At 52.2% G+C, this 26,221-nt stretch overlaps 1 protein-coding gene across 2 annotated transcripts in view; it reads left to right on the plus strand.

Annotated features, from left to right (window-relative positions):
- Positions 1-951: 951 nt before the first annotated feature.
- The window catches only part of TBC1D9B (TBC1 domain family member 9B), a 48,778-nt gene continuing 23,508 nt past the window's right edge, over positions 952-26,221 (plus strand). Inside the window, exons 1-7 of one of the 2 annotated variants that reach the window (XM_054717110.1) lie at positions 952-1,172; positions 4,345-4,455; positions 10,067-10,185; positions 15,502-15,730; positions 16,445-16,703; positions 17,882-18,089; positions 20,785-20,997. In XM_054717110.1, the coding sequence (XP_054573085.1) occupies positions 1,055-1,172; positions 4,345-4,455; positions 10,067-10,185; positions 15,502-15,730; positions 16,445-16,703; positions 17,882-18,089; positions 20,785-20,997 (1,257 nt within the window). In that variant the 5' untranslated portion in view covers positions 952-1,054. The remainder of the gene's footprint in view (positions 1,173-4,344; positions 4,456-10,066; positions 10,186-15,501; positions 15,731-16,444; positions 16,704-17,881; positions 18,090-20,784; positions 20,998-26,221) is intronic. The other variant, XM_054717109.1, reaches the window with a different exon arrangement.

A 26,221-nucleotide genomic window follows, 5' to 3' on the forward strand; every position in this document is an offset into this window, starting at 1 on the left:
AGGTTTAAAGAAAACCAGCCTCTACATCTTGAATGTAGATTCAGAGTCAGGAAACATTTCAGAAGACTTTTGATCGCTCTGGCTGTCAACCATGAAACCACCTGTTTAAATTGACATCTACCATATTCGATTATTGAATGCCAGTGACAGAACCCCAATTCGAAAGTAACTTAAATTAAGCTTCCCAGGGTGATTCTGCCCTCCTACCGGATCTGGCAGACCAGGCCAGCAGGGTGATCCTGCATCCCAGTTAGCCCAGGACATTCTGCATACTCGCCTATTGCCCCAGACGGAGTTACCAGCTTCACTCAAGAGTCCGTGTTGGGACTGTGACAGGCCAGCACTGGAGACCCGCATCCCAGCGCCGCCGCCGGGTGCCCGTGCGGAAACCTCCGCTGGCCCCAGGGCCACCCAGCCTTAGGATCCTGCCAGCCTCGGGGCTTCCTGAAACCCTGTCCTCCGCTCCTAGAGGTCCTCTTAGTCTCAGACTCGAGTGTCCAAATTCAGAGAATTATTACAATTGCCTAACCCTATCCAGCTGCCCTTTGCAACTTTAGCACTGCTCAGTCAGCCAAAGTGTACCTCCAAAAGCTTTCTTTACATTTCCCCCCCCAAAAAAAAACTCTGGACAGGTTTTCTGCCCGCTGCACAACCAGTTCCTCTCTGCACAACCAGTTCCTCTTGGTCTGTGTGCTCGGCCACCCCAGGCAGACCCCGTGACCGCGGGGCTGGACCGTTCCTTGCCGATGAAGTTACAGCCGCAGGGGCCGCAGAGGAAGGGGAGGCCAACACCGCGGAGCGGGCCGGCGTGGGGGCGGGGCCTTGTGGGGGCGGGGCCTTTGGGTGGAGCGGGAGGGGGCGGGGCCCGAGCGGGCAGTGCTTGAGTGGGCGGGGCCTGCCTGGACAGGGCAGTCTGGGAGAGCCGGCGCCGGCGTCCTGCCGTCAGGCCGCCCGCCAGGGGGCGCCGCTCGCCCCGCCCTCTCGCTCGGCCCCGGAGCGGCGACGGCGGCGGCGCTTCCGCCTGGCGGGCCGGGCCGGTGCGAGTGGCCCCAAGATGTGGCTGGGCCCCGAGGAAGTGCTGGTGGCCAACGCGCTGTGGGTGACAGAACGGGCCAACCCCTTCTTCGTGCTGCAGCGGCGCCGGGGCCACGGCAGGGGCGGCGGCCTCACGGGTGAGAGGCGCGCAGCAGCTGGCGGGAAGGGCGCGCCGGGCGGCGGGGCCGAACGACCTGCCCGGACAGGCCCGGCCTCGGCGCGTCGTCGCGGACGCGCACGTCAGCGCGCGCGGCGGGTCCGGGCGCGAGGCCGGGCCTGGCGGGCCAGGAGGCGGGGGCCGGGGTTCGGGGTGAGGGCTGCCAGCTGTGTGGAGCCGGCGAGGGGCGGAGTGAGGACGCGGCGCGGGAGGGGCGCGAGGCACGGGCCGGGCGGGGGCGGGAGGGAGGCCGATGCGCTGCATTCGGAGGCTGCTTGGGAGACGGGTCCCTCGGGAAGGCTGACGGCGGCCTCTGCCGCCCTCGGTGCCGGTAGCTTCCCGGTGCTCAGCCGAAGTGGGTGCAGAAAGATCTCCCGGCCTCCTCCTCCGCCTCAGTTTCCCCAAGGGCCTCTGAGGGGCCAGTAGACACAGCACCCCTTTCCTTTTGCCTCCTTCATTCCCAGCTCACCAAAGAATTGCCCTTGTAGCAAGAGCAGAGGTTCCGCGAGCTGCGGGCCGGCCTCCACCCTGCCCACCTTTCCTGATTGCTTGGCGCCGTCGGAGCTGCAGACCAAGCCTTTGCCAAATGACCGGTATTCCGTGTTCTGGGGAGCTAGCCAGAGGGCGTCTGTGCCGATGCGGCATCTGCACTCCCCCAGGATGAGGCTGGACCGGCAGGCAGCCCTGGGGTATGGCCTGTACGGACCACCCTCTGCAGGTGTCCCAGGCCCCTGTGCCCAGGGCCTGTGCGAAGGTGCCCTGTTGTTGCCATGCGGGGCTGTGGGCCACAGTTGCCAGATCTTCCTGTTGATCATGAGCATCCTCTCTAACATAGTCCTGCCAGACGCAGAGGCTTCCCTGCGGGGAGCCCTCTGCTGCCAGCCTCGCCTGGGTGCACCGCCTAATGTGGAAGAGACTGGACCATTCCCAGAAAACTGCCTTCCCTTCCGTGGCCTGGGCTCTCGGAAGCTTGGGAGCAGTGCTGGGCCTGCCTCCTGCCAGGACTGGAGGTTGACAGCAGCCCTTCTGGAGAGACTGACAGTGGTCACCCTTGGGAGCTCCTGCAAGCCCGTGTTGGAAATTGGGGTGCCAGTGCCCATACCTTTCGTTGCAGTGAACAGTGTGTCAGATCGCCAGTGCGCTTCAAACCTTGTTCTGTGCCCTTGTTCTGTGCGTATGTATCGGTAGGTGATCTCAGCAAGTAAGTGGCTGGGTCCCTCTGGGCACCCTGGCTAGCTCACCAGAACACCGTGTACTGGTCATTTGGCAAAGGCTTGGTCTGCAGCTCCAATGGCACCATCCTGCCTAGAGAAAGCCCTCGTTTACCCCTTTGTGTCCCCCAAGACAGAACTCCCCAGGTCCCCCCAGGATTTTTAATTGTTTTATTGATTTCAGAGAGGAAGGAAGAGAGGGAAACATGTATGATGAGAGAGAATCCAGAATCGGCTGCCTCCTGCACGCCCTCTACTGGAGGGGATCGAGCCTGCAACCCGGGCATGTGCCTCTGACCGGGAATCAAACCTGGGACCCTTCAGTCCGCAGGCGGGTGCTCTATCCACTGAGCCAAACCGGCTAGGGCAGGAAACCTGCTTCTTGAACTCCACACTCTAGCTAGTTCTTCTTGAACTCCACACTCTAGTTTTGTGAGTCCTGCTGTGGCCTTCCCTGAGCCATCATAGACATGTGGCCTCGTGATCGCATCTCGGCAGGAAAGGAGCAATTAGTGATGTGGTTTTAGTCCAGCTGTCTTATAAACAGCTGCCAACCTGTATTCCTCAGCGAAGAGTTGATGGTCCATCCATTATAAAGCTTTCAGGTCTTGCCAACAGTATAAGGATGAAAATAACATTTCCAAGACCGGAAGAGAAATCCCAACAGAAATCATGAAAAAAAGTTTATAGTTTGAATATGCTGTTTTAACTGCAATTTAGAAAAGCATTTTAGGACATTTCAATAAAACAAGTGAGAAATTACAGACTCCTGACTTGGATGTATGTGAAGAGTACCTTCTTTTGTAATTGGTAATTTTATTTATTAAAGATTGCAAGGGAAAATATGGTTAAAATGGAAAATGAAGTGAAAGTGTTAAATTTGAATAATAAAATTAATAGAAATCATTCTGACATCAACAGGAAAATGGTAACAAAATTCAATGAGATCATATCAAAAGCAGGACTTCATTAAAAGGAAAAAGTAAATTTTAAATAGGAACAATGAACAGATTTTTAGATAGCTTGATAATACAGTTAATGAAGAAGACTGAATCAAGTTAGACCTTTCCTCTGATTTGTTGGGGAAATAGTGACATTAACAAAGGGTATATGTGATGAGAAGGAAAACTTGAAATGCCCTAAAATGCTTCGTGGATGAGGAAAAAAAAAAAAACTAGATCCTGTTTTCCCAAATTGGATACTTCTAAAAATTTGCATGTCCTTTTCAGTCATGACTTTCAAGGCTGCAAAGAACTTCCTTAAACTTTCCACAATAAAAATGATCCTGTGGCAGAGGAAAGTCTATGTTATCCTCCTGTTGTAGATATGGGAAATGATGTCACAAAGTCATTGTCTTATGAAAAAAGCCATCAGAGTACACCAAAAATGTCGGGGGTGGGGTGGGAATGTATCTCAAGTGATGTCTGCCAGTGAATAAAACACATTGTATAATTTTTCTAGATTTTGTGGTATTATTTTTGTTTTTAATTTGTAACTGTTGTACTTTGTCACTTAAAGAAATATTTGTTTACAAACCTGGCTGTGTGGTTTTCTTGAAGAGGGCATCCTAGATTGATTAAGCTTTGGGCTTCGTAAATCCTGCATGTGGCTGCTCCTGACCTGAGCCTCAGCCCGGGGCTCCAAGCCGTGTGGTTTATTTGACAGGGCATCATGGGTCTGTATAAAATAAATAAGGATATGGGGGAGAGGCTGATGGTGCCCCTGCCTGCAGGTGCGTCTGCATCAGGAGAATAAGCAGCAGCTTCCAGGAAGAAGTGGGAGGGGATTTTTTGATAGGAGTCAGACATGAGGAAAAGGGAGTCATTTGGTGGAAGAGGCGATGTGCTGTAGGGTGCTTCTTTCTCTGGGCCCCGTCCTGGCTGCCGGGCTCAGCTCTCTGCGCCACCCTCCCTCACTCTCCACTTCTCTCCCTGCTCCCAGGTCTTCTTGTGGGCACCCTGGACGTGGTATTGGACTCCAGCGCCCGCGTGGCCCCCTATCGAATCCTGCACCAGACCCAGGACTCGCAGGTCTACTGGACAGTGGCGTGCGGTAGGAGAGCTGGATCAGGGGGTGCTGGGCAGGGCCTGCCCTGAGAGGGGCCGGAAGGGAGGGGACACAGCCGGGTTCCTGGGCTGGGTGTTGACCCCTGGGACTCAGCTCTGCCCCTCACTCAGACGGCACAGCCTAGGCCAGTGTCCTGCTTAGGAAGGCAGCTTTGCTGGTCACAGGCCTGGCACAGTGCTGAGTCATCTGTGGCATTGTTGGGAATACGCACATGCAGAGCAGCGAAAAATGTGTCACCCAACACAGATTCCCAGCTGAGGTGGAACAAGGGGTTCTGTGTTCTTGTGTCAGCTCTCACACCGTAAACAAGTGTCCCTGTCATGGTCTAAATACCTTGTTTTTCCCATCTTTTTTTCTTGGCGATTTGCTGTTGACAATGGCCCCAAGCGTAGTGATGAAGTGCTGGGTGCTGTTCCCCAGGGTGAGAAGCTGTGGGGTGCCCAGGGTGCAGTTAGAGGAGCTTCCTGCAGGCCTGAGTCGCAGTGTGCTGGCCGGAGTGCAATGTTAGGGAACTAACATGCAAATTTTTGAACAAAAAAAAACACATAAAACAAAGTTACGTATTGATCAGTCGATGAGAATGTGACCAGAGGCTTCAAAGAACTTCGCTCTGTAGCTCCCTGGGAGCAGCTGGTGAATTCCCTGTTCTGGGAGACTGTGGGGCAGGACTGCTGTAAGGACAAGAACCCGCTGCACTTGTCACCCTCGACAGCGATTTCCAACCGGTGTGTGTGCCGAAAGAACTTCCAGAACGTGAAATACCTGCTATTTAGTCACGGGCACTGGCCTCTTTTTCCTGTGACTGTCAAGTAACATAAAATGACAACAGCCAACATGACAATAGCCATCCAGTGTGAATGAATCTCAAAATTATAGCTGTTTTTATTTTTGTCAGATCAGCAAAAAACATAACACTTTTTGGTGTGTCACAGAAGGTTTATGTGTGCCATGAGATGAAAAAGGTTGAAAATCACTGCCTTGTAAGGACACACACCCACTTCCTAAGAGTCCGGGGAAATCCCCTCCAGTGGGTGCCTGGCTGGCGTCACTCGGATAAAAGGCAGTGATAGCCAGCACTCAGAGGTGCTGCCTGCAGAAGGCGGAACTTGGGTCTTCCCTATTTTGAAGATGAGGAAACTGGCCCAGAGGGGTTGAGTAACTTGCCCAAGGTCACACAGGCTGCAATTCAAACCAAGAGTATCTGCTCATGTCCCTGTGCTGAAAACCTCTCTATGTGCTAGCAGCCACCGTGTCACTGTCCCCCAGGAGAATGGTTTTCCTTGGAGGCCTGAGAAAAGGTAACAAGAGAACTCCCAGCTGAACCCCAGCTTCAGGAGAGGAGGGAGGTCAGGGCTGAAGGCACAGGGTGGACAGCAGCCAGCACAATCCCTCTTACCAGGTGGGCCCTGGCCTGGGTGCCAGGCTAGCTGGTGTCTTCTTCCTCCAGGTACCTGAACAGAGGTGTCCTCCCCCTTTGTGTGAATGAGTAAAGGAAGGCTTAAAAGGCTGTTTGCCCAGGGCCAACCTGGACGGCCCGTAGGAGCCCTGCTGTCCTGGTTACAGAGCCTGAGGGGTGCACTGGGGGCTGGCTTGCCCACAGGAGAGAGGGGCCTCCTGTGGGTGGGATTGCCTGAGCAGGGCAGGGGAGATCAGTGTGTGCCTGGGCTATGAGGAGATACTCGCTCTCAATGGCCCTCAAGATTTTCATCTGTCTCAGTGGTGTCCTTCCCAGGGAGCGAGTGGGGAGGGGGCAGTGGCAGTGGGAGCAGCTTCTCTGTGGGGAGAGAGGAGTGTGGCCAGGCTGTGTGGGAACCCCTTTGGTGGCAGTGGGGCCTAGTGCTGGGGAACGCCGGCCACACAGGCTGACCTGTTCCCACTTTTACCAGCCCCCTGGCCTCTGCCTGAGCCTCTCCCCTACGCCCATGCCCCACGCCCAGGCCCTGCCCTTCAGCTCTCCCAACCCAGACCTGGTCATGCTGACACTTGTGGTGAGTCCCGGCTGCTCAGCTGGCCCTGAAGGAATTCCAGGGCTGTCTCCTGCCTTTCTGCCTCCTCCTTCAGCTCACACCTGGCTGTCAGCCAGACCGGACACTGGCAGGACCCGAAGTTCCCAACTCCACTTGTCCTGAACGGTGTGGGTACAGCATCACCCTGTGTCCACCTAATTTCCTCCCACTCTGATGTCACCCCCTGTGGAAAACCTTCCCAGAATCCCCAGGCCCATGTACCCACGCTTCCTTCTTGCTCCTTGGGACCTGCCATGTCTCTGTCCACTTTCACACTGCATGCTTGCTGGCTCTCCTGCTAGAGCAGCAGCTCCCTGAGGACAAGGGGAAGCTCTGCAGCTGGGCAGCCTGGGTTAGAATTATGGTCTGGTCATTTCTCAGCTGTGTGACATTGGGCAACTTACTTAACCTCTCTGTGCCTCATCTTCATCCTATAAAATGAAAATAATGGTACCTATCTCCAAGGTGTTCTAAGAATTAAATGAGATAATCCACAAAAAGTTCTGAAAACAGAAGTAGCACTGATTAATTTAATTAGCTTTTACTAGTATATTCCTTTTACCAAGCATAGAGGTGGCATAGTTTGTGTTTACTTACACTAAATGAACATTGTGTTACTTTTAACTAATAATTCTTTTAAGTGCACATATATAAGTATTTATTATTGAAGTGCAGACAGATCCACACAGTCAGTGTAGACACGTTTTCTTCGGATTTAGACTTTCGGGAAAATGTGTAAAAGCAAATGATACAATAGAGTTGCATCATGTGCAGATTTAACTTCCAAATTCAAATGTGGGTCTTGGCAAAAAGACGGAGGGAGAAATCCCTTCACCTACCAACTAGACCTTGCCTCCATGCAACAGGGAAAGGAGGCCATAGTAAAAAATTCAAAGAAAAATGGTAAAAAAAAAGAATGGTAATTTATGGATGCTCCAGTGTAATTTTGCTCGACTATTGTGACTCACTGTGAGTTATCTAAGCCCAGGTTTAATTGTTTTCACCCGGGCATCCTCACACAGGCCAATGGAGAGGGTCCTTCCTTGGAATTGCTTGTTAGGGGCTAAATTGCTGGGGTACATATAAAGAAACAGATCAACCCCAGCCAAGTCAGCTGGACTGTGACATGTGACAGAGCATTGGGCAGGTACCTGGTGGGGTGCAGGGGACCGACTTGGGCGGGGCAGGGTAAAGGCTGAGTATTCAGCTGGTGGAGGAAGAGTGTTTCCAGGTGGGGAAGGATGACATGACTTGGCTCAGGCACCCAGCAACATGTCTGTGGTTCACAGCAGTGCTAGACTTGTGGCTTAGCCAAGGCTCCTCCATGCCACGAGATCAACTGAGCCATTTGGGCACTCGTGATCCGTACATGTCTGACCCCAGGACAGCTGAGAGGATGGAGGGCCTTCACTCCTCTTCTTGTTGTATTCACTCACTCAGAAAACAGTTCTTAAGTGCAAGCTCCATGCCTGGCACGTGCCGGGGTCAGGGGGAGCCGGGCCAAGTTGGCACTTGCCTCATCCTTTTGCTTCTCCTGGGGCCCCTTTTCCCAGTTCCCTGATGGGAACAGAGAGCAGCTGCCCCACCCTGTGGGAATGGCACTAATCTGCCTTTCTCGGTGTGTCTTTTTGGGCTGGGTCTGCAGTGCCCTCCAGGGCCCCTCCCTGAAGAGGACAAACAGCACCTCCTAGGCGAGGCAGACACGTCGGGCCAACTGGAAGCTGAAGGGCTCAGATGGGTGCTTGGAGGAGGCAAGAGCAGTGCTGGGGTGTGAGCTGTAAAGGGAAGGATGAGCATTGCAGGCAAAGGCCTGGGTGGGTGCATTTGACCTCGGAGAAACAAGGGAACTTCAGGCCTGGCCTGCCCTGCCCAGCAGGAGACTGGCTGGCTGGGGCGAGGAGCCCTGTAGGATACTCCAGCTGCTATCTGTGGACTCCTGAATTCTCAGGAGGGGCTGCAGTCATTTATACCAAGACTAACTATGTCTGCTTAGTCACCTATGTATCAAAGGCCACATTAAGTTCTTTTATCTTGAAGAACAAACTTCAGAATTGAGCAAATTTGTAGATGTGTAGACCATTTCTGGGAGGGCACATAGGAAACTAGTGGTCATTCTTGTTCAGCTTTAGGGGAAAATGAAGGCTTTATTTTCCATATGATTGCAATTCTGCCTGAACTACTTATGACTTTTGTTATCCTATCTAATAAAAGAGTAATATGCAAATTGACCAAACCTCTGCTACATCCACAAGCCACGCCCATCAGCCAATCAGGAGCGAGCATGCAAATTAACCCAACCAAGATGGCTGCGGCCACAGAGAGAGCAGGAGGCTTGAGCAAGTTTTCCGCACACCCTGGCAGGCCCAAGCCTCCACTCAAGGCTACAAAGTTTCAATTATAGAAGATTAATAAATCCCAACAAAAATGGTGTCAGCCACGGAGCTGGAGAGAGCAGAAGGCTTGAGTTGCCCCCGGCGATGGAGGAAGCCAAGTTTCCGCAGCCCTGCCTTGCCTTGGCCTCCGCTTAAGGCTACAAAGTTTCAATTATAGAAGATAAATAAATCCCAACAAAAATGGCTGTGGCCCCAGAGCGAATAGGAGGCTTGGCTCCGCTCAAGGCTACAAAGTTTCAATTATAGAAGATAAATAAATCCCAGATCCGAGGGCCTCCTCTTGGGTCCCGGGGGGGGCGTGGCCGGCCTGCAGACCACCACAGGCCCCTCACCCAGGCCACCCCATGCTCCAAGGGAACCCCCACCCTGATCCGGGACACCCTTCAGGGCAAACCAGCCGGCCCCCACCCATGCACCAGGCCTCTATCCTATCTAATCCTATCTAATAAAAGAATAATATGCAAATTGACCGTCACTCCAACACGCAAGATGGCTGCCCCCATGTGGTCAAAGATGACTGCCCCCATGTGGACACAAGATGGCCTGCAGGGAAAGGCAGTTGGGAGGGACCAGGTCTGCAAGAGAGGGCAGTTGTGGGTGATCAGGCCAGCAGGGGAGGGCAGTTGAGGGCGATCAACCTGCAGGGGAGGGCAGTTAGGGGTGACCAGGCTGGTAGAGGAGGGAAGTTGGGGGTGACTGGGCCTGCAGGGGAGGGCAGTTGGGGGGGAACCAGGCCTGCAGGGGAGGGCAGTTAGGGGCAAACAGGCTGGCAGGGGAGCAGTTAGGCATCAATCAGGCTGGCAGGGGAGTGGTTAGAGGGTGATCAGGCTGGCAGGCAGAAGCAGTTAGGGGCATTCAGGAAGGCAGGAAGGCAGGCAAGCAGTTGGGAGCCAGCAGTCCTGGATTGTGAGAGGGATGTCCGATTGGGCCTAAACGGGCAGTTGGACATTCCTCGAGGGGTCCCAGATTGGAGAGGGTGCAGGCTGGGCTGAGAGATAAACCCCCCCCCCCCATGCACAAATTTCATGTACCAGGCCTTTAGTATAATATATATAAAGCTTAAGGAGGGAAAGAGTAAGCAGCTTGAAAATTGTAGTCACTTGGATATAGCACTTTGGGTCATCTTTTTTCTCTGAGTTCCCCTTTAAGGCCTGGTGATTATGTGATTTCCCTCTTCTTTACTCACCAAACCCCTAGGTTCTTCCCGCAAAGAGATAACAAAACACTGGGAATGGCTGGAAAACAACTTACTCCAGACACTGTCCATCTTCGACAACGAGGAAGATATCACCACTTTCGTCAAGGGCAAGATACACGTAAGGTTCACATTCTCTTCTCTGTGCTGGCAGTGTTCACGTATGCATTTTAACAACACCGCCATTGGTCTTACCCCCAGTAAGAGGTGAAACCGGAGTGTCACTGCCAGTCCCTTGGTGTTCAAGGGGGCAACTGAGCTGATTGCCCATGCAGGCCCATCTTCTCCTGACCAGCCACTGGAATGTGACTGAGCGGGCAGTTTCCATTCCCAAAACGGGCCCAAGAGCAAGTATATGGATCCACAGCTGCCTGCCAGCAACTTGGCTGGTAGAGGAGGAAGCTGGAAGTAATAGTATAGTTGGAGGCATGTTTGTGTTTTAAAACTAACATGACTTAGAAATGCACAGACCCATGACCCAGCAATGCCATTCCTTGGAGTTGCCCTTGCAGTGTATTCATTCATATGTGCAGAACTAGAGGCCCAGTGCACAAAATTCATGCACAGGTGCGGTCCCTAGGCCTGGCCTGCGATCAAAGTGTGAGCGTCTGGCGTGAAAGGGCAGCTCCCAGCTGACCTCTGGGCCCTGGGCAGCACCTGGGCCCCCGGGCCCCCATGCTCCCCCCTCCACCTGAGTCATGGCACCCAAGTCCCCATGAGGAGATGCAGTGAGCGTGGCCAGACGCCGCGGGCCAGGGTGCAGTGTGGGCCTCTGGGCTGCCCAGTGGCACCGCATGGAAGCCGGGTGGGCAGCTCACTCTCTCCCGGCCGGCCTCGCACACTGGCTCCTGCGTGAACCCATGGAGAGCCCAACCGGCCCCTGCAGCCTGGCTCACCCGGAAGAGGCCGCACATGCCTGAGCGCAGGGGGCGCCTTCATAGTGCACGAGCCCTGGCATCCCGGGGGAGCATGGCAGGGGGAGTGAGAGTGAGCTTGGCGGACACCCCGCATTCTCACCACACCTCCGTCCCCATCACTCCTGCCCCCAGGCAGCCGGGCAAGAGGTTGCTGACGCCCACCATGTTCCGCACCACCCCCTGGTGGTCAGCGCACATCATAGCGAACAGTTGAATTCCTGGTCTCCCAGTCAAACCACCACCCGAAGGGACAATTTGCATATTAGGCTTTTATTCTATAGGATGGCAAATGTGTCAGGACGTCCCCGCAACACTGTCGCAAAAAGACTGAGCAGTGTGCCCCAGACCTATGGTCAGGGGAGCAGCCACACTCTCCTTTGCAGAACAAGAGTGATGAAACGAGAGCAGAGCATTTACTGGCCACTTTCTATGTGAGTCCTGTGCTGAGCACTTTTATTTGGGGCACTGGGCAAGTCACAGGTGGTGTACATAGTGAAATATCTTACAGCTATCAAAACAACAATTATGAGAATTGTAGCAACGTGTAAAACCAGATGCCATGGTGATATTTAGGTTGTTTACTCTTGAGGGTAATTAACATGATAATGAGCATTTATCTGAATGTTTGTGTGTTTTCCTTTCTGTTCCATTATTGCCTTAGGTTAGATTCCTAGCAGGGCTCTTACTGGTCCCAGTTTCATGGTGCTGAGTTGCCCTTGTGCCTTTATTACACCACAACTTTTTAGACCTGGCAAAAGACATAAAGAGTTCCTCAGCTCTTCTCTGGGCACTTTGGAGTTCAAGGCAGGACCTGTATTGCCTACTAGCTCCAGGGAAACAGGCAGAGAGCTAGACTCTAACAATGATAATAAATATTTTTATTTATTTATTTTTAATATATTTTTATTGATTTCAGAGAGGGAGAGAGAGCTAGAAACATCAATGATGACAGAGAATCATTGGTCGGCTGCCTCTTACACACCCCCTACTGGGGATCAAACCCACAATCTGGACATGTGCCCTTGACCAGAATTGAACCTAGAACCCTTCAGTCCACAGGCTGACACTCTATCCACTGAGCCAAACCGGCTAGAGCAATAACAGCAACATTTTAAATGCTTCCTACATGCCTGAGAGGGACTGAGCAGCAACTGTGAGTGACTGTGACAAGCACCTATATAGAAGCAGAATTTAAAGAAAAAGAGATAATGCTATAAATAGTTTTAAGCCAGTAAATTTAAGAACGTAGACAAGCCCTGGCTGGGTTTTCTCAGTGGATAGGGCGTCGGCCTGCAGACTGAAGGGCCCTGGGTTTGATTCCGGTCAAGGGCACATGCCTGGGTTGCAGGCTCAATCCCCATTAGTAGGCATGCAGGAGGCAGCCCATCAGTGATTCTCTCATTCATTGATGTTTCTATCTCTCTCTCCCTCTCCCTTCCTCTCTGAAATCAATATAAATATTTTTTTTTTTTAAAAAGAATGTAGACAAGATGGACACTTTATTAGGCATTTGTTTCCAATTGCTACCTCAACGACTTACCACAAGCTTAGTGCACAAAACAACACAAACTCAGAAATGGGTCTCGCCCTAGCTGGTTTGGCTCAGTGGATAGAGCATCAGCCTGCGGACTGAAGGGTCCTGGGTTCGATTCTGGTCAAGGGCACAAGCCCAGGTTGTGGGCTCAATCCCCAGTAGGGGGCCTGTAGGAGGCAGCCGATCAATGATTCTCATCATTAATGTTTCTAGCTCTCTCCCTCTCCCTTCCTCTCTGAAATCAATAATTTTTTTAAGAAAAGGTTTGGGTCTTATGAGCTAAAATCAAGGTGTCAGCAGGGCTCCCTTGTTTCTGGAGGCTCAGGGGAGACCCGTTAATTTTCCAGCTTTTAGGGTTCACTTGTGTTCCTTGGTTCTTGACCCCTTCCTTTATCGTTAGTGCCAGCAGGGTGGCATCTTCAAATCAGTCAGTCACCTCCCCCCTATCCTATGCCCTTTGTGACCCTTGATTATAATGGGCTCTCCCAAATAATCCGGGATAATCTCCCCATTTCAGAACCCTCATTTAATCACATCTACAGAGTCCCCTTTGCTCTACAAGGTCACATTTTCCCAGGGTCTGGGGGTTGGGGTGTGGACATCTTTGGGGCCATTATTTGACCTACTATCTATACTAATAAAAGGGTAATATGCTAATTAGACCGGGTCAACCGGCCATCTTCCGGACGTCCGACTTCCTTCCGGACAAAGCCATGGTGGTGGGGGCTGAAGCAGAGGCAGTTAGGGACAAGATCAGGCTGGCAGGGGAGAGCAGTTAGGGGCGAGACCAGGCTGGCAGGGGGTTAGGGGAGATCAGGCCGGCAGGGAAGGGCACTTGGGGGCAAGATCAGGCTGGCAGGGGAGGGCAGTTGGAGGCGAACTGGCTGGCAGGGAGGGCAATTGGGGGCAACCAGGCCTGCAGGGGAGGGCCATTGGGGGTGACTAGGCCTGCAGGGGAGGGCAGTAGGGGGCGAGATCAGGCCGGCAGGGGAGGGCAGTTGGGGAAGACCAGGCCAGCAGGCGACCAAACTGGTCGGGGAGGGCCGTTGGGCGTGACCAGGTCAGTAGGGGAGGGCAGTTGGGGGCATTAGGCAGGCAGGCAGGTGAGTGGTTAGGAGCCAGTGGTCCTGGATTGTGAGAGGGATGTCTGACAGCCGGTGGTATCAGGCCTAAACCAGCAGTCGGACAACCCCCGAGGGGTCCCAAATTGGAGAGGGTGCAGGCCAGGCTAAGGGACACCACCCCCCCCACCCCCGTGCACGTATTTCGTGCACTGGGCCTCTAGTCCTATATAATAAAAGCCTAATATGCTGAGTGTCCAGTCGTCCGGTCATCCATTCAACCAATCAAAGCATAATATACTAATGATATGCTAAGGCTGCTTAACCGCTCGCTGTCATGTGCACTGACCACCAGGGGGCAGACAGTTGACCAGTCGACCAGATGCTATGATGTGCACTGATCACCAAGGGGGCATACGCTCTGACATGTAGGTTAGCTTGCTGCTGGGGTCCAGCCAATTCGGACTGAACAAGACAGGCTAGACATGCCCTGAAGCCCTCCTGCAGTCCCTCCCTGGCTTGCCAACCTCCCACATCCCTTCCCGGCCCCGATCATGCACCGGTGGGGTCCCTTGGCCTGGCCTGCGCCCTCTCACAATCCAGGACCCCTCGGGGAATGTCGGAGAGTCAGTTTCAGCCCCATCCTGCAGGCCAGGCCAAGGGACCCCCTGGTGTACGAATTTGTGCACTGGGCCTCTAGTATAATATAACTTAAACCAAGACTTGGGAAGAAAGATGCCTAAAACTATGAAAGACATGGACTCAAATATTTAAAGTTTACTCGGTGATTTTTACAGCCCAGCAGTATCAGCCAATAAATATAAAGCCCCAGCCCTGAGCCAGACTGGCTCGTTCCATTGCTGGGGAGGGTTACTCAGGAGGAGGGGCCAGTGGAGAATGAGAGTATTCAGGGTCGCCCAGGTGCAGCTGGAGGGAGCGGAGCAGCGGCTACTGGCCAAGACCCAGGACGTGGCCCCAAGGGCAGGATAGCCAGTGGTGGCCCACAGGTTATCCAGAGCCCACCTTGCGCTTCCAGTAGGCAGAATCCAGGGCAGCAGAGACAAAAGCAGGACTTTAATAATGAGGAGAGAGCTTTGCCAGACCCATTTCCCAGAGCCAGTTTCTGCAGGAACGGTTCAGGGCAACACCACAGGCAGCTCAAGAGAAGGATGTGGAAGTCATGGCAGTTGCAGTGCCGGCTGTACTGAGAGGGCATCGGAGCATACCACACCGGTGGGGCCACAGCACTGGCCCTGTGGCCCAGAGTGATATCTCCGGGCACTCTGAGCCCAGTAAAGACTCAGGCAGGATGCAGTTGGCATAGATGTGCCCTGAGCCACGTGAGCCCTGTGGCTGGTCTGTGGGCATGGGCAAGAGCAGGAAATCCCTGGTACGGGAGGTGGGAAGGGAGGTCAAATACAGTACTTCCCCAAGACACATCCTGAGAAAAGCACTTTACAGAACAGTGTCACAGCACGATGCCATTCGAGTACAGAATGAGGGAAAGAGAAAACCGCACGCATGTGCTTAGCGGGGGACCATCGATGCCTGCATGTCTGGAAGGAAACGAGGAGAGGGGCTGTGGAGTAAGAGGCAGAGTCCCTTTTCACTAAATATGCTCTTCTGTGTGTATTTTTTACTGATACAGTTTTAGAAATTTTACATAAAAATAAATGTTTATGTAAAAAGTCACTGCTCTGTGCCATAGTTCAGGGAGTGAAGGGAACGTGCCAGTCACATGGGCAGCATCGGTCTGACCACGCTCTGCCAGAGCAGCTGACTGGGCCTAGCCCAGCGTGTGGCCTTTAGGCCAGCATCCTGGATGCCACCACCTGAATCCTCGGGCCTCCCTGTGCCAGCCTTTGCCTGTCTTGGCCGTGGAAACTCTGGGCCTTCCAGGTACCAGTCCCCTTGTTCTCTTCCAGGGCATCATAGCTGAAGAGAACAAGAACCTTCAGCCCCAGGGAGATGAGGACCCCGGGAAGTTCAAGGAAGCCGAGCTGAAGATGCGGAAGCAGTTCGGGATGCCCGAGGGGGAGAAGCTAGTCAACTACTACTCCTGCAGCTACTGGAAGGGTCGTGTGCCCAGGCAGGGCTGGCTCTATCTGACTGTCAATCACCTGTGCTTCTACTCCTTCCTGCTGGGCAAGGAAGGTGAGCGTGGGTGCCCTGGCATCCCCCCAGCTGCCCAGCTGGCCCCGTCTTCCTCAGCTCTTTGGCCCTCACCCCCTGACCTCGCCTCTAGAAAGTTCATCACCTTTCCACATTATCAAAGTCCTTGAGGGATCTCCTTCCTCTCGGCCCCCAGATATTCTGTTCCCACACATCCAACAGACGGTCTCCCCCAAACCAAGTGCCACCTCAGCACCTGTGACAGGAACACCCAAACTTGAGCCAGGCACACACGTGGCTCCCGGGGACTCCTATCCTGCCTGTGTCCACTGAAAGGGTTTTTCACATAGTGACTTCCGGCATGGGGCCTCCTTTAGGGCAAGTGTTCAAGGGCACACGTGTCCGTGAGTGGCTCTAGGTTACTCTCTGCCTTGGTGTTGCAGGTCCCTCCCTGGGGAAAGCCCTGGCCTCAGGAACAAGGCAGACTCCCCAGAGCTAGCCAGTGCCCCCACTGCACCTTACCCCAGAAAGAGCCTCCAGGGCTTCGTCTGTCCCAGAGGCCCTGCCTTTCCATGTGGAGTGCGTCCCAGCACAGCTAGGCTCAGGCACGGGGTGGGGGTGGGGGGTCAGGGGGGCATGCTCAGTACAGTTTCCCCCAGTGGGTTCCCAGTGCGGGTGGGAAGCAGGAGCCTGCCCTGCCTAACCCTCCAGCCCATTTGACCCAGTGGTGGTGTGTCTGTCCCCACCGGCGTCCAGTGAGCCTAGTGGTGCAGTGGGTGGATGTCACCAGACTCGAGAAGAATGCCACCCTGCTCTTCCCTGAGAGCATTCGCGTGGACACCCGAGACCAGGAGCTCTTCTTCTCCATGTTCCTCAACATTGGCGAGACCTTCAAGCTCATGGAGCAGCTGGCCAACCTGGCCATGCGGCAGCTGCTGGACAACGAGGGCTTCCTGGAGGACAAGGCGCCGCCCAGGCCTGCCCAGCCACACAGGAACATCTCCGCTCTGAAGCGGTGCGTGGCCCAGAGGGGGGGACACTCGGGAAGGGGAGGTAAAGGTGTGGCTGCAGGGAGGGCACCGAGAATCAGAGGGGTTTGTCTAAGAGGCGCATTCCTTCTCCCGGCCTGTGATGGGGAGGTCTCACACACTCCTTAGTCTCACACAGGAAGCTGAGGCTCAGTTGAGTAACTTGCCCAGCGTCCCTCAGCAAGTGAGCAGTAAAGCCAGGTGCAGCTGGCTGACAGCCTGTCCTCCCCACCAACTCAGCCAGGGTGCCCCCTGAGGCCGCTCCGGATGGCCTCGGTGATCAGGTCCCAGGGTGCACTGCCTCCACCCCACCATGATTGACAGCTCTTCTCCGTACCCCTTGGCCAGTGGCCCCTCATATCCTCTGCACTGTTGTAGCTTTGGGGCCCTGGCTGGAGGTTTGAGGTCTCTGCCACTCTGTGGGAATTGGTAGACAAAAGGGCAGATACTGGTGGCCAGCCCCTCCGGAGCACTTCTGTTTGCACTCCTCCGTGTAGCTGCACAGGACACCCGCAAGGCTGCCTGGGAGCCCCTGGGTCCCACCACCAGTTCACCCGTGTGCTCAGATACCATGGCCTAGGCCCAGAATCAGGGGTGTGCCTTCAGGACCAGAATACTGTCAAAAGATGTCACTCTCCTGATACAAGTGACAGGGTGTCTTTTGGAACATTCTGGGAAGAAAACGAGCAGGGCCAGGACATGACAGTCCCTGGCACTGTCCATCAGGGTGTGATCGCTGGGCCCTGCTCAGGCTGCTGGACTGTCCCCAGGACAAAGCCACCGCAGGGGGAGGAGCAGGGTACCAGACCCCACCTCGCACAGCCACGGGCCAGGCGAGTGTGCATTTTATACCAAGCAGCAGCAGCATGCCTGTCAGGAGGTCCTGGTCTAGGTTTCTAGATGGTCTGGGTCTTTCTAGCAAGAAGCAGCAGGATGGATACGGAACCCTCCTCCCATAGCTGGCAAGTCTCAGGGACATGTTGTTTCCCGACCACTCTGCTGGTCATACGAATGTCCCACATTTTACTTGGCCACTTGAGGTGCATGTTTCATAGAGCTCTGAGATCCCTGGGCATGACTTGCTCACAGGAGGACCCCAGAGAGCCCAAATCCAATTTGAAACCCCAAATTTTGTCCCCTCCCATCCCCTCCATGGTTTCCCCAGAGACCTAGACGCACGAGCCAAGAACGAGTACTACCGGGCCATGTTCCGGCTGCCCAGGGACGAACGCCTGGATGGCCACACAAGCTGCACCCTGTGGACTCCATTCAACAAGCTGCACATCCCCGGCCAGATGTTCATCTCCAGCAACTACATCTGCTTTGCCAGCAAGGAGGAGGACGGCTGCCACCTCATCATACCCCTGCGGGAGGTGAGCACCCGGCCCCACCAGCTCTGCCCCGCCTCTCCTGCTTGGCCCCTCAGCATTCAGTGACGGACACCTGCCCTGTGCAGGCCTCTTGAGAGTCACCCGGCCTCGTGGGCAGACGGAGTGGGGCTTTGGCCAGGAGAGCTCATTCTAATACATAAGGAAACTTCAGGAAGAATCCAAGCCTCTCTGCTGGGAATGCCCCTCGGTCCTGCCTTCCCAGACTGCAGTGGGACTGTGGCAAAGCCCTGCTGTGGCTGGGCGTGGAGGACGCTGACCCGGCATTAACCCCGCCATGTCATTCTCAGAGGCCGCCTCACTGTTCCTCTCTGACATCTGCCTGGGCTGTGGCTCCGGCTCTCGCAGCGTCATTGGAAGTTGGCTCTCACTTGTAAGAGGTGGAGACCTGTTCTCCTTTGACTGCAATGAGAAATGTGGCCAGTGCGGGAGAGGGACCCCGCCCAGATGAAGGCACTAAGGCACTGGCCCCAAGATCAGGCAGGTTCAAAGCCCCCTTTTCCTCTTGGCCCAGCAGGGCAACCCGGCTGAAGCACTGAGGTTTTTCAGTTACAACCTACATCACAGTATTCTGATTTAGTTCAAAACCTAGAGCAGTGAGACCTTGCTGGCGTTTGTACAAAGCCCTAGGGTTACAGGTGTAGCTATGGGAAGGTGTTGGTTAGCCTGCTGCCTGGGTTCCCCAAGGAAAGTCAGCCAGAGGACTGAAAAGAGCCACAGCTCCAGGCTGAGGGGCTCCGGGGTGGCTACGCTCTTTGGCACCAGGCCTGTGGGTTCATCCTGGTGTTATACTGACATGGCCGAGGCCTGGGGGCCGGCTTAAGGGTTTCTTTAGGTCCCAGCTCCACTCCTCCTGAGAGCAGAGAGTACTGGCTGCCGAGCTGCGTTGGGGAGCAGGACTGCCTTGTCCTGATCTTTTTTCTTTTTTTTGGTTAACCCTCACCTGAGGATATTTTTTCCACTGATTTTTTTTTTTTTTTAGAGAGAATGGAAGGGAGGGGGAGAGACAGAAACATCGATGTTAGAGAGACATATCAATTGGTTGCCTCCCGCACATGCACATGCACCTGGCCAGGGACTGAACCTGCAACCAAGGTATGTGCCCTGGACCAGAATCAAACCCTTCAGTCCAGAGGCCAACGCTCTAACCACTGAGCTCACCAGCCATGGCTAGCAGGGCCGTCTTATTGCGCTCTTAGGGTGGGCTCTGCAGCTGGACGGGTGGAGGCCCTGGCCCAGCACTCAGCAATCCTCAACGTCCCAGCCAGGGCGGCTTCACAGGGCTCCTCACTGAGCGCCAGCTGTGCTCTTGAATTTGCACACCCAAACATGCTCTTCTCATCCCAGCCAGGCAGTGCGCCCCTTCCTTCCGTCTGCTCAGGTGAAAAGCAGGAGCCACCCTTGATTCTGACCTGGCCTCATCCTGCATCTTGACCGTAGCACGTCCCTTCCTCTCCACGGCCACCGCCTAGGACACCAATATCTGCTTGGACCACCTCGGGAGTGTCCTACACATACCTAACGCCTTTAGGACCTATCCTCGCACAGCTGCCAATGCATGTCTGTCAGAGCATGTGGGCACCCCGTGTGGAATCCTCCCGCATCTTCTGCTGGACCTGTGAGCTGTCTACTCCTTCTCAGTTATCAGTTCATGTGCATGCAGGCACGCATGCACGCACATGCACACACATATAAACACTACTTACATGCATATGCACAGTTGTGTATACATACAAACCATGCACATGAGCATTCACATGCATGCATATGCACATATACCGGTACATGTACACACAGCAGCCCACATCCATATACACGTATAACATGATACACACATACACACCTCACAAACATGCACACATGTTTGTGTATATATATATATGCATACAAAGGCACTCACACATACCATGCATGTGTGTAGACACGCTTACACAAGCATTCACATGTATGCATACACATACCAGCCCTGCCCACCCCTGCTTACCCAGCCCCAGCCTCTCCAGCTTTTCCTTGTCCATCAGTCCAGTCTAGCACCTCCTCAGTGTGGTTACTGGGTCTCTGCCCCAGCTCCTCACCTGGCTGCAGCAGGTCTCAGCTCAGCTGCTACCTCCCCAGAAGAGCCTTCAGTGCACAGCAGCCCAGTGGCCTCCGAGCTGGCTCTCCCTGCCACCACCCCTGGGGTGTTTGGCCTGCATGGCCATGGTTTGTCCCTACCCCAGCCGTGGGCTCTACAGAGGCGCCCCTGAAAGCCTGTCCTGTGCTCTCCATGGCTGTGCTGCTCTGTCCACACTTCCTCAGCCGGGCCCCGGATGCACCAGTCAGCAGGTATTTTGTCAATCAGTGCTTAGGACGGCCATGCAGGCAGGCTGCTCCCCAGGCTTCAGAGCAGGGGAAGAACTAGCCACTGGGAAACGAAGAAGGGCCAGTGGCCAGGCCCACCCTCCTCATGACAGACCCGCAGGGCTGTGTGATTGATCGGTGAAAAACGAGATTTAGACATGCATGTAACTTATAGCAGCAAGCCACAGAGTCAGGACGGAGCATAGTGGGCCCGCGTGCCCCCATCCACGCACCACACCCTCCCCCGAGAGGGCCACCTGCGGCCACTTGGCTTTCACAGTCACAGAACCTTTCTGTCTGTATTGCAAGACACAGACACCCAGTGCTTTTGCCTTCCCAGGTGACCATTGTCGAAAAAGCCGACAGTTCCAGTGTCCTGCCCAGCCCTTTGTCTATTAGCACCAAGAACAAAATGACCTTCCTGTTTGCCAACCTTAAAGACCGCGATTTCTTAGTTGAGAGGATTGCTGACTTCCTCCTGAAAACATCATCTAAGCAGCCAGGTGACAACAGCGCAGGAAGGAAAGCCAGTGTCATGGATCCAGCCCCAGAGGTAAGAGGGCGCTGTGGGCGCGGGGGTGGGGGTGAGGAATGGGGGGCGGGCGGGTGGTCGGGGCCAGAAAAAGAGCCCAGGCAGCGTTGTGGTGCTTGCCATGGGCCTTGGCAGGGAGGATCCCTGCTGGGTGTGGGGTGGAGAGCCTGACCCAGCCTTGGTCTCAGGTGTCCAGCCACCCATGCGCTACCCAACGTCATAGGCCCCTGCACCACGACGCACACACTCCAGTCCTGAGCATTCCCACCCCGCCCACCTCAAGTCCCCCTGCACAGAAGCCTTTGCTGGCTGGGCCTGCCTCCCTTGTGAGCCTGCGCTGCACTGAGGGCCACACTGTAGCCCTGATCAGCTTGGAAGCTTAGGTTCATTTATCTGGTGCTTCTCCCGTCAGTCTTTCAGTCTGAGATTCCTACAGTATAAGACCCCCTTTGCCCTGGCCGGTTTGCTAAGTGGTTAGAGTGTCAGCTGGTGGACCGAAGGGTCACAGGTTCGATCCCCGACCCCCTTTTAAAGACTTAACTGCAATATCATTATTATATCAACATAATTCACAAGAATTCCTGAATATTAAATACTTGTATTCACATTTTCCCAAATGCAGATGTACTTTTTACAGTTTAATCATTGGAATTGAAGTACAAATAGGTCATATATTATGCTTAGTTAATACGTCTTTTAAACTCCTTTTTATCTATAGATTTCTTTCTCTTTCTCTCTTTCTCAGTATTTTTTTTTATGGAATTTGAGTCATTTGTGCTGTAGTTTCTCCAAGTGGTTTTCGTTGACTGCATTCTCCCATTTCCTGTAAGTTGGTGGTTGAGTAGTAAACCCAGATCAAATTCAGGTTCAATTGTTTGTGTTTGGGGGGCAAGTCTACTCACAGGAAGGATTGAGGTGATGGGTACTTCCACCAAGAGATATACGACACCTGGTCTTCTTGTCCTGTGCTGTTAGGGTTGCCTAGATCCACTCATTCATTAGGGATTGCAGGATGGCAGCACTCCAGTTCTGTCATTCCTTCTGTTTGTCGGCTGGAAAACTGTAAAGGAAACTTCCCCTCATCAATTTTTTAGGGACCCTGAGGCACAGTTCATATACAAAAGGGAAAATAAATCTTTTGTTCTTTCCTGTTCTGCACCAGTTACAATGATGAGTTGGGCCCAGCTAGTGTGGTTCAGTGCTTGAACATCGACCCATGCCCCAAGAGGTCACCGGTTCGATCCCCAATCAGGGCACATGCCTGGGTTGTGGGCTTTATCCCCAGGAGGGGGTGTGCAGGAGGCAGCCAATCGATGTTGATGTTTTTCTCTCATTGATGTTTCTGTCTCTCCCTGGCTCTCTCTCCAAAATCAATAAAAACTTATTTTAAAAATAAGATAAAATGATGAGTTAGACCCTGGCTAGTGTTGCTCAGTGGTTTTGCGTGTGGACCCATGAGCCGAAGGGACACAGGTTCAATTCCCATTTCAGTCCCAGGGGACTGAAACACATCAAGTTGCTTAAATCTGCAAGTTCATAATTATACAAAAAAGTAAACATAAAAAAAGAATTGATCCCACTGAGGGGCACTGGAGGTGGGTAGCAGGATGTGCCCCTCAGCTAGCCAGAGCCCCACCTGGTCTGGCCCACAGAGGCCTGTATATTTCCCACCCCTGTAATAGATGCTCAGTAAGTTATTGAGGAGATAAGCAATAGATGGGAGGGGCCCAGCAGAGTCAGTGTCCATTAGAGACATTAAGAAAGGTTTCTTAGAGGAGGTTGGGCTTGATCTGACTAAGGTTGTATTGGGTGAAGAGGGACGTGAGCAGGAATATTGAGCTGCCTTCATGAGGTCCAGCACCACTCATGATAGGGCCTGATGGCCAGAGTAAGCCCACCCATGGCCCCTTCGGAGCTCACCATTCATTCATCCAGCACGTTTTTATTGCATTCCTCATAGGTGCCAAGTGCTATTCTAGGCACCAGGAGTAGAGCAGTGAACAGAGTAGACAAAATTCATGTCCTCTTAGAGCTCGTATTCTAGTGAGAGAGACAGTAAGCAAATAAACACCCAGAGCGTTAGGTGGTACTAAGGGCCATCGATAAAAATAAAGCAGGATAAAAAGGGATTAGGAGTGCCAGGGGGTAGTGGGGGCCAAGTGGCATTTGAACAGGAAACTAAAAGAAGAGAAGAAGCCAGTCTAGAGGCCAGACTGAGCTGGGCACAGCTCCTAAACTAGCAGAAACCGGTGGAGGAGTGAGCGAGAGGAAGCAGGAAGCTGGAGCATGTGAAGCCCGTACAGGGGCCTCACAGGGACTTTAGCTTTGACTCTGAGTGAGAAGAGAAGCTGTTGGAGAGTTTTGTCGAGAAGAGGGACACAGTCTGTTTATGTTGTAATAGAATTACTCTGACTGTCGTGTTGAGAATGCTTTAGAGGCACAGCTGTCACAGTAGCCACACGTGGCTGTTGGCACTGAAATACATTTAGCCCAAATTGAAATGTGCTTAAAGCATAAACTACACACCAGACGTTGAAGTTTACTGGTAGTATGAAAAAGAGAATGTAAAATATCTATAATTTTTATATTGATTCCATGTTGAAATGGTAATATTTTGGCTATATTGTATTAAATAAAATATTAAAATTAATATCACCAATTTATTGGGGTTTTTTATTTATCTTTATTTTTGAAAGTATTGCAGATTTCCCATATTTTTCCCCATTGACCCCTTCTGGCCTGCACCCAACCATCCCAATTTATTGTTTTTTAATGTTTTTAACTATAAATTTTTAAATTACATATGTGCTCTCATGATATTTCTCTTGGACAGTGCTTGACTAGAGAGTGGCAAGATTAGAAGCAGAGTCCTAACCAGTTTGGCTCAGTGGATGGAGCGTCAGCCTGCAGACTGAAGGGTCCCAGGTTCGATTCCGATCAAGGGCATGTACCTTGGTTGTGAGCACATACCCAATAGGAGGTGTGCAGGAGGCAGCTGATTGATGTTTCTCTCTCATCAGTGTTTCTGACTCTATCCTTCTCCCTTCCTCTCTGTAAAAAATCAATAAAAAATATATATTTTTTAAAAAAAGAATGGAAGCAGAGACGAGCTAGAAGGCTCCGACAGGAATCAGGCCACAAGGTGACAGAGCCTTGGTTAAGGGGAGTACCAGTGAAGTTGGTGAGAAGTGGTCAAATTCAGGATACATTTTTTTTACTGTGGTAAAATACACATAAAATTTGCAACCTTAACCATTTTAAAAAATATTTATTTTTACTGATTTCAGAGAGGAAAGGAGAGGGAGAGAGAGGTAGAAACATGAATGATAGCAAATCATTCATTGGCTGACTCTTGCACACCCCCTACTAGGGATCAAGCCCACAACCTGGACATGTGCCCTGACTGGGAATCGAACCTCCTGGTTTACAGGTCTACACTCTGAGCAGCACTGGCTGGGCTACCATAACCATTTTTAATTGTACATTTCAGTGGCATGAAGTATATTCACACTAATGTGCAACCATCACCAACATCCATCCACAGAACATTTTTCATTTTGAAAAACTGAATCTGCCCTGGCTGGTTTGGCTCGGTGGATAAAGCATCGGCCTGCGGACCAAAGGGTCCAGGGTTCGATTTCGGTCAGGGGCACGTACCTTGGTTGCAGGCTCCTCCCTGGCCCAGGCCCTCGTCAGGGCTCATTCTAGAGGCAACCATTCAATGTGTTTCTCTCACATCAATGTTTCACTCTCTCTTTCCCTCACTCTTCCATTCTCCCTAAAAATCAATGGAAAAATATCCTTGGGCAAAGATTAACAAAAAAAATTAAAATAAATAAGAAAGAAAAACTGAATCTCAGTACCCATTTAACACTGACTACCCCCAAGCCCCAGCCCCTGGTAACATTATTCTTTCTCTCTCTGTGAACTTGATTATTCTATGTACCTCATATTAGAGGAATCATATGGTATTTATTCTTTTGTGATTGCTTTATTTCACCTAGCATAACATTCCATTTTATATATATGTGTGGGTGTATATATACACATATATACACACACACATATATGTATGTATATTTACATATATATGTCATTTTGTTTATCCATTCCATTTTTTATCCATTCACTTTTTCAAATTAATTTTTATTTTCAATTACAGTTGACATTCAATATTATTTTATACTAGAAGCCCGATGCACGAAGATTCTTGCAAGAATAGGCCTTCCTTCCCCTGGTTGCCGGCACCGCCTTTGCTTAGGCCACCTTTCCACCTCTCGCCTTGTTGCGTCAATTTGCATATTCCCTCCTTATTGGCTGTGGGTGCCGCCATCTTTGTCACAGAGTTATGGTCAATTTGCATATTCCGTCTTTATTAGATAGGATAGTTTCCAGTATATAGCCTAGTGGTTAGGCATTTATATAATTTACAAAATGATCGCCCTGGTAAGTCTGGTACCCACCTGGCACAATACATAGTTATTATAATATTACTGACTATATTCCCTATGCTGTACTTACATCCACATGACTGTTTTGTAAATACCAATTTTTTTATTGATTTCAGAGAGGAAGGAAGAGGGAGAGGGAGAGAGAGAGAAACATCAGTAATGAGAGAGAACCATTGATTGGCTGCCTCCTGCACACCCCTCATGGGGATCAAGCCCTTAACCCAACCATGTGCCCTTGACTGGAATTGAACCCGGGACACTTCAGTCCGCAGGTCAACGTTCTATCCACTGAGCCAAACCAGCCAGGGCAATACCAATATTTTAAAGCCTTTTTTTTAATGATTGATTTGTTGTCCCACTTGTTCATTCATTCATTGATTCCTATATGTACCCTGATCTGGGATCGAACCTGCAACCTTGGCATATTGGATGACACTCGAACCAACTGAACTACCTGGCCAGGGCCCGATTTTTTTTTTTCCTTTTTTAAAAAAACAATATTTTTATTGATTTCAGAGTAGAAGGGAGAAGGAGAGAGAGAAACATCAATGATGAGAGAGAATCATTGATCGGTTGCCTCCTGCATGCCCCCTACTGGGGATTGAGCCCACAGCCCAAGCATGTGCCCTGACCGGGAATTGAACCGAAACCTCCTGGTCCATAGGTCAACGCTCAACCACTGAGACACACTGGCTGGGCCCAATTTTTACTTCTTAATCTCTTCACCATTTTGAACCAGCCCCCCAAATTCCTCTTCCACCTGGCAACCCATCAGTTTGCTCTATTTATGAGTT

This window comes from Eptesicus fuscus, chromosome 6, assembly GCF_027574615.1.
Source record: "Eptesicus fuscus isolate TK198812 chromosome 6, DD_ASM_mEF_20220401, whole genome shotgun sequence".
Lineage (NCBI taxonomy): Eukaryota > Metazoa > Chordata > Mammalia > Chiroptera > Vespertilionidae > Eptesicus > Eptesicus fuscus.